Raw genomic sequence first — 13,211 nt, 5'->3', positions numbered from 1 at the left:
AGGGAGGTGTTCAGAAGGGTGGGCACAGCATTTGAGGTTCACTCGCAAAGGCAAATTCCGTCTGAAATTGACAAAACCATGTGCACTGGGGGGCAGATGTAACGTGCAGAGAGAATTAGATTTGGGTGGGGTTTTACTTCAAAGTGGGATCTATCTTGCAGTGTAAACATAAAGCAGTCACTATTTTCCCTGCACAGAAACAAAATAACTCACCCAAATATAAATCTCTTTGCACATGTTACATCTCTTCCCCCCCCCCCCGCAGTGCACATGCAGCTATATCTGGGAAAGTTAGGCAGTAATTGCAGTGTCAGTGTCCCGATCCAGAAATCTTGAATATGGATTGTATAATATGTATTGTGTGACTATTTAGTATGAAGAACAAATGACTGTTACTTCACAGTTAGGAGCTGTTTGGCCGGTGATAAAATCAAGACCCTTTATCACTTCACAGAGCTTAATAAATCTGCCCCACAATTCTTAATGCTAATAAATCTCTTGTCTACATAAGCATAATAAATGGCTATAGCGATGATGTTTTGTTACAGTGTAATCTGGTTGTGTTGAACATCCCCCTGCAGCTGATACTGGGCAGTTGACGATGATGACTTTCTATAAACCAGACCCATATCATGCCAATATTAATGTTTTTAAAGTGTTTATTGATTGGAGAAGAATGCATAGCTCCGAAATGAAAGACTCAACAGAAATGCTGAAAAACATATGATCCTGTTCTGCATATTATTTTACTAGTACCTCTGCGTATGTACAATTCATGTTGCTTGTTTTCTTTTAGGACATTTTCCCATCTGAATTTGCTAACAGCAGGCGATCAGCTCCAGTTTCACCACGAGGCAGTCCTAGTGACGTCCAACCAACGCTCAATGCACCGTACAACAATCCTTCCAGACTGTACACAAATAACAACAACAATGCCACAGAATCACAGCTATCCTCACATATGGGACGAATCAATATCTCCTCTTCACCAAGGTACGTGCTGTACTGAAAATTGGTGGCTATTTCCTACTGGCACTATGTTTAATTGTAGCAGAGCCAAAGCCTGTTGTTTGCGCTTCCAGAGTAATCTAAAAAATATCCGCTGGAGACCCGTGTTTGCTGGATAATGCATAGGTCTGGGTACTTATTCCGGGTTCCATATGTTATTACCCCAAAATGGTTAATTTATGATATGATAAAAAATGGGCTATAGTATGGGCTATAATTGGATATTCCAATATACTATTGGGCTATTTTAGCCCCTATTTGCTGTGCGGTAAATTAAAACTGGCCTCAAAATAGAATAAAAGATCCACAGTAAGTGATGTGCACCACATAATACAGTTGCATAGAAAGTCTTGTACATTGAAAAGTAGAATGACTGTAAGTGCACTAAACCCTAAAAAGAATACCTAAATGGACATATACAGATTAAATGGAAATACAGTCTTCTTTACAGCTGTGCTGAGTCAGTTGGATGTTTACATATAAGCTAAGGGGGAAACTGTGTGTATAATAATGCTTCCATATATGGTTTACTAAGTGTGATTTATACAGGCATCCAGTATATAGTTATCAGTACAGATTTGATCTGTTTCTAAATAACAAAGGAATTATTGCAGCCTAGATATGCGAATACAGGCAGGAGATTTCAACAATGTCATAGCAAATTTATTTTTAGTAGTTAAAGTCTTTATATATGTCACGGAACCCTTCATGCCATAAAGTGCCACGTTAACTGGAAACCTCCAGATGGTATACTTCCTTTCTGCATTTACCATTTACTGTCTGGGTTCTGACTTCTGTATTCTTCTAGTCCATTAACAAAGAATGTGAACACAATCAGACGCAAAAGTTGTACTATATATTCCACTAAATATTAAATAAATAAGTGAAAGATAAAAAAATAGTAACATTTTCCTTATGTCCAGTTATATCAATATATCAATATAGGAATCACCTGACTAATTTACTGAAGGCTGCTCCCAAATGGCAAAACGGAGGTTGCCAGATAACAGAAATGGGGGATTTTACAATTACTTTGTTAAAAATATATATGTGTGTATAATTAGCCTTGAAAAAGCTGCAGTAGCCAACGAAACGCGTAGGTGTTCTTTCAAAAGGACATATGGTCATTTAACCCTTGCCAGACGAATCCTTGCCAGACGAACTCTATCCTTTTACATTGTGGAGCCTCAAAACCGAATCCAACTCCCCATCTGAGACATTGTCTCTCAGGACGAAGTGGACTGGTCCATTTACCACAATCCGTGGCATAAAGATCATCTTGGAGGCACGCCACCTCCTAAAGGCCCGGCATTCCTTTGTTGGAAAAGTGACACCAGTACCGGAGTATCCATTCCCTTTCCAACACAAGAAAAAGTTTGGATTACAAATATTTGTTTATTCCTGGATCCCAACGAAAAACCCATTTGGGTTACTTTCGAGGACTGGCACACTACTCTAACTACAAATGGGTGACTATTGACCTTCTGTCCGTATTGTTTTAATTATCCTCCTATTTTTATCATTTTATTGATTGAGTTTTCTTATTAAAGTGTTATTCATATTTACACCTGACCAGATCTTTTTGCATATATTATATCGTAAAAATATATTTTAGTGCTAGCACAATCGACCACCTTTTGTTTTTGTTGTATATTGTATTGGGGGTGACTCACCCTTTTCCTAGATTGCTGCTCCTAGCTAAGCACACCCATACCAAGCGCCTTTCATTTGATATAGTTTATCTATATCCTTTCTTGCAGTGCAAAAAACACATATGTTCTACATGCATAACCCTCCGAGGCACTTATGTATTATATAGCTTCCCTTCTGGACTTGTAACTGCTATGCTATTACTGGTGACTGTCCTTATGTTTCCCCCCTATATCCCTATAGATTGTAAGCTTGCAGCAGGGCCCTCCTACCTCCAAGTCTGTCTGTTGTTGCCCAGTTTGTCTTATCACTGTCTACTATTGTAAAGCGCAACGGAATCTGCTGCGCTATATAAGAAACTGTAAATAAATAAATAATAAATAAATATTAAACAGGGGAAATACAATTTACACAAAATCTTGGAAATTATTAAGTGTGCACCTTATACATACTTCTAACTGTCCTGCTTATCGCGGGAACGTCCCGGTTTTTTGGGATGTTCCCTCGTCCCTCCCACGGCCTACAGTATGTAAACAGCCGTGATGTCCATTGTTTTAAATTCTAGTATGTGGAAGTCTTTATGTGCAGACAGGAAAGCAAGGGGGTCATTTTTGCAGATGTAGTTTTGCAGTCAGGGTGCTGAGGGTCATAGAGGATGTGGCGTAGTAGATTTGCATTTTAAACAAAAAAAAATGGAGGCGAAACCTGAATGCAGGACGGCTGCTACCTGCTTGGAAGATCAATGACGTATTCCTGAAATGCTTTGTTTTATCAGCTTTTATCTTATCTGTCTTCCTTCTTGTTCACTATGTGTTTACAGCTAGCGCCAGTTGTGCTTTATACAGATCATATGGAGGCAATCACTGGGCAAGGATACTTATAAAATGAGCTTTGTAGCCAATAAACTGATCATTTCAAAAGTTAATCTTTCACATTGCACATGATTATTTATACATACACGTTTGTGATATATTACATACAGCAGTTTAATCCTGACTTGGCCTAACAGCACCATTTGTTTTTGCTTTGTCCTCATTAGCACTGAACCACAGAGAACTGTTCCAAGGAGCCGAAATGGAATCGATGTTGAGTCAGATGTGTACAGAATGCTCCAAGATTACGATGAACCTGTATCACAGCCCAAGCAGTCGGGATCATTCAAATACTTGCAAGGCATGTTGGAAGCTGGGGAGAATGGTACGTATATAACACTTTATGGCAGTCATGCTTTTAATTTTTTCATCATTGAAGTGTTTATGCGTACTGTAGCTGACATTAACCCCTTCCCGACAATTGACGTACATTTACGTCATGGTCGGGAAGTACTTCCCGACACATGGCGTAAATGTACGTCATGGCATTTAACTGTCACCGCGTCTATAGACGCGGTGACAGTTTCAACATGTCTGCTGTCCCTGACAGCAGACATGTCCGTGCATGCCCAGGGGGGGCTGCGATGCCGCCCCCCCCGTCGGCGATCGCTGTGATTGGCTGTTCAGTGTGAACAGCCAATTACAGCGTTTTCTGTGTCACCGGCGAATAACGTTCGCTGGTGACACGCGATCGGAGGTGATTGGTGCTGTAAAGTACAGCACCAATCACCGCGGGGTGTAAGGGTGACACTGGTGTCACCCCACCTCACCCCGCCCGCCCCCAAAGGCCGTGATTGGTCCGTCGGACCGACGGACCAATCACAGCCATGGAGGGGGGTTTAAACTAACGGTGACTGCACTGCAGACGCCATTCCGGTCTGGAATAGCGTGCAGTGCGGTCACCGTGCCCAGCTGTCGCCATTTACTGACCAGAACCTTTCAAAATACTTACCTGATCCTTGCAAATATCTTGCCTGCTTCATCACTGCTTGTAGTGTGCTGGATGCTTCCTGGATCCTGTTACTTGTGACTTCCTGTGTTGTGAACTTGTGCTGCTGCAGTGTAATAGCGTTAGTTAGATAGAGAGAGATAGAGAGAGAGATAGAGAGAGATAGTGTCAGAGAGTGCTATATTTTGTGCTGCTGCAGTGTGATATAGTTATAGAGAGAGAGATAGAGAGAGATAGAGAGAGATAGAGAGAGATAGAGAGAGATAGAGAGAGATAGAGAGAGAGAGATAGAGAGGCCTAGTGACAGAGAGTGCTATATTTTGTGCTGCTGCAGTGTGATAGTTATAGATAGAGAGATAGAGAGAGAGAGATAGAGATAGTGACAGATTGTGCTATATATTTTTTATATAACTGACTGCTGCCCCCCCTTTTGTGCTGATCAGTATAAATTAACTGATCAGCAACTTTTTGGGGGCGCAGGTTTTTTTTTATATATATATATACCTGTCACTGCTGCTGCTGCAGTGTCATAGAGTGTTAGATAGTGAGAGATAGAGAGATAGAGAGAGATAGTGACAGAGAGTGATAGAGAGTGCTAAATTTTGTGTCTGCTGCCCCCGCCTTTTGTGCTGATCACTATATCTGAGGTGATCAGCAACTTTTTGGGGGTGCAGAGGTTTTTTTTTTTTATATATACCTGCCAGTTGCACTGTCAGTTGCACCAAAGGTTGTGCACCTGCTGCCCCTCACTGGTAATCAGTGTCGCATCACTGATCACCTTTTTTTTTTTGTGTGTGTGCTGTGGGGTCTTTTTTAAATTTTTTTTTTACACACACTGTGATTTTGTGGGTGTCCTGTGGCCGCTGTGCGCTGATCAGTGACGTACATCACTGATCATCTTTTTCGGCACAGGGTTGATCTATTTTTTTTTTTTTTTTGATCAAATTCCTGTTGCCTTTGAGCGCTGTTCAGTGACGGACGTTACTGACCAACATCTGTGCTCAATTTTTGGCGCAGGACCTTTTTTTTTTTTTTTTTAACCCCTTCAATTTTTTTTTTAACCCCTTCAAATTTTTTTTTTAACCCCTTCAATTTTTTTTTTTTTTTAACCCCTTCAATTTTTTTTTTTTGTATAAAGTATTTTTTTTTTTCTGCACTACATACACACTACACACTACATACCCCCCGGGTTGAAATAAAGTTTGTACCCCCCCCTACACTATACACGTGTTGAAACATTTCACTACCAGTAACACAAAAATAAAAATGGCATCCCAAATGTCATCCCAGTCATCCAGAAGAATGTATTCAGCGGAGGAGGCATATGCCATGCTTGCTTCTGACTCTGACACAGCCAGTGATGCAAGCGGGGAATTTGAAGGATTCGCCTTAAGCTCCTCTTCCTCCTCTGGTGATGAGGGACCCCCTCAAAGACGCCCCCGTAGAGCAGCTGAGACCCCCCCCCCAATAATTGATCTCGTATGGACCCCACCACCAGACAATTTTGAGCCCCAGGTTCCTGAGTTTTTGGCCATGCCAGGAATCCAATTTGATTCCACAGGTCTCAGAGAAATTGACTTTTTCAAATTATTTTTCTCTGATGATTTTATAAATTTAATGGTGGACCAAACTAATTTATATGCCCAGCAGTTTATTGCTCAAAACCCCACGTCATCATTTGCTAGGTGGACCCCTGTAGATGCAGTAGAGATGATGACGTTTTGGGGTCTGGTGTTTCATATGGGCATAGTAAAAAAGCCAGAAATTAGGCAATATTGGAGTACAGATGTTCTGTACAGCACCCCATTTTACCGTATGGCCATGCCCCGGGCTCGATTTGAGACGATCCTTAAATTTTTGCATTACAACGATAATGCACAGTGCCCACCCAGAGATGATCCCACCTTTGACCGGCTATTCAAAGTCAGGCCGGTCATTGATCATTTCAGTGCCAAATTTGAAGACATGTACATCCCAGATAAATTCATTTGCATAGACGAGTCCCTTATACATTTTAAAGGAAGGGTTAAATTCCGCCAGTACCTTCCCAGTAAGAGGGCAAGGTATGGCATAAAAATGTATAAGCTGTGTGAAAGCACCTCAGGGTACACTCACAGGTTTAGGGTATATGAAGGGAAGGATTCAAGAATTGAACCGCCAGAATGCCCCCCCTCCCTCGTAGGTGTTAGTGGAAAAATTGTCTGGGATTTAGTGCACCCCTTCCTGGATAAAGGTTATCACCTCTATGTGGATAACTTTTACACCAGCATCCCCCTGTTTAAGGCCCTTGGTTCAAGAGGTACAGCAGCTTGCGGTACTGTGCGCAAGAACCAAAGAGGCCTCCCAAAAACGCACATTTCCCAAGTAATGAGAAGGGGTGAAAGCAGGGGAATATGCACCGAAAATATGTTGTTGGTCAAATATAAGGACAAGAGGGATGTCCTTATACTGACAACAATTCACGGAGACAGTACCACCTCCGTCCCTGTACGAGGTACCAGTACCCACACCTCCAAACCTAATTGTATCCTGGATTACAATAGGTACATGGGCGGAGTGGATCTTTCAGATCAGGTACTGAAGCCGTACAGTGCCCTGCGGAAAACAAAAATCTGGTACAAGAAGCTGGCCGTGTATATCATCCAGATGGCACTGTATAACGCTTACGTGCTATTCCGTTCTACCGGCCAGAGGGGGACATTTATGCACTTTCAAGAGGAAGTCATAAAGGGCCTAATATTTGGGAACCAGCAGGCAGAGGGCCCCAGTACTTCTAGTACTGGCCCCCGTATTGTACCAGGGCAGCATTTTCCTGATGAAATCCCCTCCACTGGAAAAAAGGGCAGGACACAAAAAAGGTGCAAAGTTTGCTATAAAAAGGGAATAAGAAAGCAAACTATTTTCCAGTGTGACACTTGCCCCGACAAACCCGGCCTATGTATAAAGGAGTGTTTTAAAATATACCACACATCTATGGATTATTAGGTTCATAATTTCACCGTGCTTCGGGGGTCTTGCTAATGCCACATAGCACCCACCATTCATTCCACCAGAATCTGAGCTGCAAAATCCAAAAATCACTCCTTCCCTTCTGAGTCCTGCCATGCACCCAACTGGTATTTTTTGGTCACATGTGAGGCATTGCCGTACTCGGGAGAAATTGGGGCACATATTTTGGGGTGCTTTTTCTCCTTCATACCTTCTGAAAATGAAAAATTTTGAGCCAGAACTGCATTTTTGTGTAAAAAAATGTAATTTTTCATTTTCACTGCCCACTTGTATCAAAATTGGTGAAACCCCTGGGGGTTTGAAATGTACACTATACCCCTAGATGATATCCCTGAGGGGTGTAGTTTGCAAAATGGGGTCACTTGTGGGGGGGTTCCACTGTATTGGTGCTTTGGGGGTCTTGCTAATGCGACATAGCACCCACCATCATTCCACCAGAATTTGTGCTGCAAAATCCAAATATCACTCCTTCCCTTCTGAGTCCTGCCACTTTTTGGTCACACATGAGGCATTGCCGTACTCGGGAGAAATCAGGGCACATATTTTGGGGTGCTTTTTCTCCTTCATACCTTCTGAAAATGAAAAATTTTGAGCCAGAACTGCATTTTTGTGTAAAAAAATGTAATTTTTCATTTTCACTGCCCACTTGTATCAAAATTGGTGAAACCCCTGGGGGTTTGAAATGTACACTATACCCCTAGATGAATTCCCTGAGGGGTGTACTTTGCAAAATGGGGTGACTTGTGGGGGGGGTTCCACTGTATTGGTGCAACATAGCACCCACCATTCATTCCACCAAAATCTGTGCTGCAAAATCCAAAAATCACTCCTTCCCTTCTGAGTCCTGCCATGCACCCAACTGGTATTTTTTGGTCACATGTGAGGCATTGCCGTACTCGGGAGAAATTGGGGCACAGATTTTGGGGTGCTTTTTCTCCTTCATACCTTCTGAAAATGAAAAATTTTGAGCCAGAACTGCATTTTTGTGTAAAAAAATGTAATTTTTCATTTTCACTGCCCACTTGTATCAAAATTGGTGAAACCCCTGGGGGTTTGAAATGTACACTATACCCTTAGATGAATTCCCTGAGGGGTGTAGTTTGCAAAATGGGGTCACTTGTGGGGGGGTTCCACTGTATTGGTGCTTTGGGGGTCTTGCTAATGCGACATAGCACCCACCATCATTCCACCAGAATTTGTGCTGCAAAATCCAAATATCACTCCTTCCCTTCTGAGTCCTGCCACTTTTTGGTCACACATGAGGCATTGCCGTACTCGGGAGAAATCGGGGCACATATTTTGGGGTGCTTTTTCTCCTTCATACCTTCTGAAAATGAAAAATTTTGAGCCAGAACTGCATTTTTGTGTAAAAAAATGTAATTTTTCATTTTCACTGCCCACTTGTATCAAAATTGGTGAAACCCCTGGGGGTTTGAAATGTACACTATACCCCTAGATGAATTCCCTGAGGGGTGTACTTTGCAAAATGGGGTGACTTGTGGGGGGGTTCCACTGTATTGGTGCAACATAGCACCCACCATTCATTCCACCAAAATCTGTGCTGCAAAATCCAAAAATCACTCCTTCCCTTCTGAGTCCTGCCATGCACCCAACTGGTATTTTTTGGTCACATGCGAGGCATTGCCGTACTCGGGAGAAATTGGGGCACAGATTTTGGGGTGCTTTTTCTCCTTCATACCTTCTGAAAATGAAAAATTTTGAGCCAGAACTGCATTTTTGTGTAAAAAAATGTAATTTTTCATTTTCACTGCCCACTTGTATCAAAATTGGTGAAACCCCTGGGGGTTTGAAATGTACACTATACCCCTAGATGAATTCCCTGAGGGGTGTAGTTTGCAAAATGGGGTCACTTGTGGGGGGGTTCCACTGTATTGGTGCTTGGGGGGTCTTGCTAATGCGACATAGCACCCACCAAAATTCCACCAGAATCTGAGCTGCAAAATCCAAAAATCACTCCTTCCCTTCTGAGTCCTGCCATGCACCCAAATGGTATTTTTTGGTCACATGTGAGGCATTGCCGTACTCTGGAGAAATTGGGGCACAGATTTTGGGGTGCTTTTTCTCCTTCATACCTTCTGAAAATGAAAAATTTTGAGCCAGAACTGCATTTTTGTGTAAAAAAATGTAATTTTTCATTTTCACTGCCCACTTGTATCAAAATTGGTGAAACCCCTGGGGGTTTGAAATGTACACTATACCCCTAGATGAATTCCCTGAGGGGTGTAGTTTGCAAAATGGGGTCACTTGTGGGGGGGTTCCACTGTATTGGTGCTTGGGGGGTCTTGCTAATGCGACATAGCACCCACCAAAATTCCACCAGAATCTGAGCTGCAAAATCCAAAAATCACTCCTTCCCTTCTGAGTCCTGCCATGCACCCAAATGGTATTTTTTGGTCACATGTGAGGCATTGCCGTACTCGGGAGAAATTGGGGCACAGATTTTGGGGTGCTTTTTCTCCTTCATACCTTCTGAAAATGAAAAATTTTGAGCCAGAACTGCATTTTTGTGTAAAAAATGTAATTTTTCATTTTCACTGCCCACTTGTATCAAAATTGGTGAAACCCCTGGGGGTTTGAAATGTACACTATACCCCTAGATGAATTCCCTGAGGGGTGTAGTTTGCAAAATGGGGTCACTTGTGGGGGGTTTCCACTGTATTGGTGCTTGGGGGGTCTTGCTAATGCGACATAGCACCCACCAAAATTCAACCAGAATCTGAGCTGCAAAATCCAAAAATCACTCCTTCCCTTCTGAGTCCTGCCATGCACCCAACTGGTATTTTTTGGTCACATGTGAGGCATTGCCGTACTCGGGAGAAATTGGGGCACATATTTTGGGGTGCTTTTTCTCCTTCATACCTTCTGAAAATGAAAAATTTTTAGCCAGAACTGCATTTTTGTGTAAAAAAATGTAATTTTTCATTTTCACTGCCCACTTGTATCAAAATTGGTGAAACCCCTGGGGGTTTGAAATGTACACTATACCCCTAGATGAATTCCCTGAGGGGTGTACTTTGCAAAATGGGGTGACTTGTGGGGGGGTTCCACTGTATTGGTGCAACATAGCACCCACCATTCATTCCACCAAAATCTGTGCTGCAAAATCCAAAAATCACTCCTTCCCTTCTGAGTCCTGCCATGCACCCAACTGGTATTTTTTGGTCACATGTGAGGCATTGCCGTACTCGGGAGAAATTGGGGCACAGATTTTGGGGTGCTTTTTCTCCTTCATACCTTCTGAAAATGAAAAATGTTGAGCCAGAACTGCATTTTTGTGTAAAAAAATGTCATTTTTCATTTTCACTGCCCACTTGTATCAAAATTGGTGAAACCCCTGGGGGTTTGAAATGTACACTATACCCCTAGATGAATTCCCTGAGGGGTGTAGTTTGCAAAATGGGGTCACTTGTGGGGGGGTTCCACTGTATTGGTGCTTGGGGGGTCTTGCTAATGCGACATAGCACTCACCAAAATTCCACCAGAATCTGAGCTGCAAAATCCAAAAATCACTCCTTCCCTTCTGAGTCCTGCCATGCACCCAAATGGTATTTTTTGGTCACATGTGAGGCATTGCCGTACTCGGGAGAAATTGGGGCACAGATTTTGGGGTGCTTTTTCTCCTTCATACCTTCTGAAAATGAAAAATTTTGAGCCAGAACTGCATTTTTGTGTAAAAAAATGTAATTTTTCATTTTCACTGCCCACTTGTATCAAAATTGGTGAAACCCCTGGGGGTTTGAAATGTACATTATACCCCTAGATGAATTCCCTGAGGGGTGTACTTTGCAAAATGGGGTGACTTGTGGGGGGGTTCCACTGTATTGGTGCAACATAGCACCCACCATTCATTCCACCAAAATCTGTGCTGCAAAATCCAAAAATCACTCCTTCCCTTCTGAGTCATGCCATGCACCCAACTGGTATTTTTTGGTCACATGTGAGGCATTGCCGTACTCGGGAGAAATTGGGGCACAGATTTTGGGGTGCTTTTTCTCCTTCATACCTTCTGAAAATGAAAAATTTTGAGCCAGAACTGCATTTTTGTGTAAAAAAATGTCATTTTTCATTTTCACTGCCCACTTGTATCAAAATTGGTGAAACCCCTGGGGGTTTGAAATGTACACTATACCCCTAGATGAATTCCCTGAGGGGTGTAGTTTGCAAAATGGGGTCACTTGTGGGGGGGTTCCACTGTATTGGTGCTTGGGGGGTCTTGCTAATGCGACATAGCACCCACCAAAATTCCACCAGAATCTGAGCTGCAAAATCCAAAAATCACTCCTTCCCTTCTGAGTCCTGCCATGCACCCAAATGGTATTTTTTGGTCACATGTGAGGCATTGCCGTACTCGGGAGAAATTGGGGCACAGATTTTGGGGTGCTTTTTCTCCTTCATACCTTCTGAAAATGAAAAATTTTGAGCCAGAACTGCATTTTTGTGTAAAAAAATTTAATTTTTCATTTTCACTGCCCACTTGTATCAAAATTGGTGAAACCCCTGGGGGTTTGAAATGTACACTATACCCCTAGATGAATTCCCTGAGGGGTGTAGTTTGCAAAATGGGGTCACTTGTGGGGGGGTTCCTAACTTTTAGCATCTTATGGTGCCTAGAAACCTACATGGTGCCTAAAAAATAATCTCATAAAAAGGAGGCTCCAAAATCAAGTAGGTGCTCCTTCTATTATGAAGCCTGTGGTTTGGTCAACGTGCACACTAGGGCCACATATAGGATATTTATGAAAACAAAAGAATTGGGGGAATCAATTTTTAGTCACATTTCTCTAGTAAAATGTACTGTGTTCCTTAGAAAAATGTATTAAAATTGCAAATCTGCAAAAAAAATGAAATTTTGACATTTCACCTGCACTTTGTTTTAATTCCTGTGAAACACCTAAAGGGTTAACAAACTTCCAAAATGCTGTTTTGAATACTGTGAGGGGTGCAGTTTTTGAAATGGTATCATTTATGGGGGTGTCTCACATACAAGTCCCTCAAAGTCACATCAGAACTGAACTGGTCCCTAAAAAAATCAGTGTTTGAAATTTTCTTGAAAATTTGAGAATTTGCTATTCATATTGTAAGCCTCCTAGTGTCCAAAAAAATTAAAAGGAAGTTGAAATAATGATGGAAACCTAAAGTAGACATATGGTCTATGTTAGTTATTAACTATTTTGAGTGGTATGATTATTTGTCTCACAAGCAGAAAATTTAACATTTTGCAAATTGCTAAATTTTCCATTTTTTTACGACATTTTGGTATTTTTCACAAAAAAACACAGACTGTATCGACCCAAATTTACCACTAATTTGAAGTACAATGTGTCACGAAAAAACAATCTCAAAATCACTGGGATAAGTAAAAGCAAAAAAAAGTTATCCCCACTTAAGTGAGACATGTCAGATTTGAAAAAAAGGGCTCTGTCAGGAACGCAAAAACTGGCTCTGTCAGGAAGGGGTTAACTCTGGTACCTCCCCGATTACACTGCAACATTCTCCAACCTAATGTCCAAAACTTACTATGCCACTGCCTTTGACCTTAGTCTTACAGGCTCTTCTCTGCTTGTTCTGGGCTACTTTTCACATTCAGTGTCACAAAGCCATGACATCTCATGCCATACAGAGAACAGGGAGGCAGCACTAGGAATCTGTAAACCAATCACCTTGAGAATTCATCTTGTGAATGGTGGCTCTGAAACATATTT

At 41.9% G+C, this 13,211-nt stretch overlaps 1 protein-coding gene across 3 annotated transcripts in view; it reads left to right on the top strand.

Annotated features, from left to right (window-relative positions):
* PDLIM4 (PDZ and LIM domain 4) overlaps positions 1 to 13,211 on the top strand; it is a 255,444-nt gene that overhangs the window by 223,733 nt on the left and 18,500 nt on the right. For all 3 annotated transcript variants that reach the window (XM_083181834.1, XM_083181835.1, XM_083181836.1), the window contains 2 exons: positions 797 to 993; positions 3,698 to 3,855. In XM_083181834.1, coding sequence (XP_083037960.1) covers positions 797 to 993; positions 3,698 to 3,855 — 355 coding nt within the window. The remainder of the gene's footprint in view (positions 1 to 796; positions 994 to 3,697; positions 3,856 to 13,211) is intronic.

Source organism: Crinia signifera, chromosome 4 (assembly GCF_055691185.1).
Source record: "Crinia signifera chromosome 4, ASM5569118v1, whole genome shotgun sequence".
NCBI lineage: Eukaryota > Metazoa > Chordata > Amphibia > Anura > Myobatrachidae > Crinia > Crinia signifera.
The sequence above is the reverse complement of the archived record's forward strand: the minus strand, read 5'-3'. Positions and strand labels throughout refer to the sequence as shown.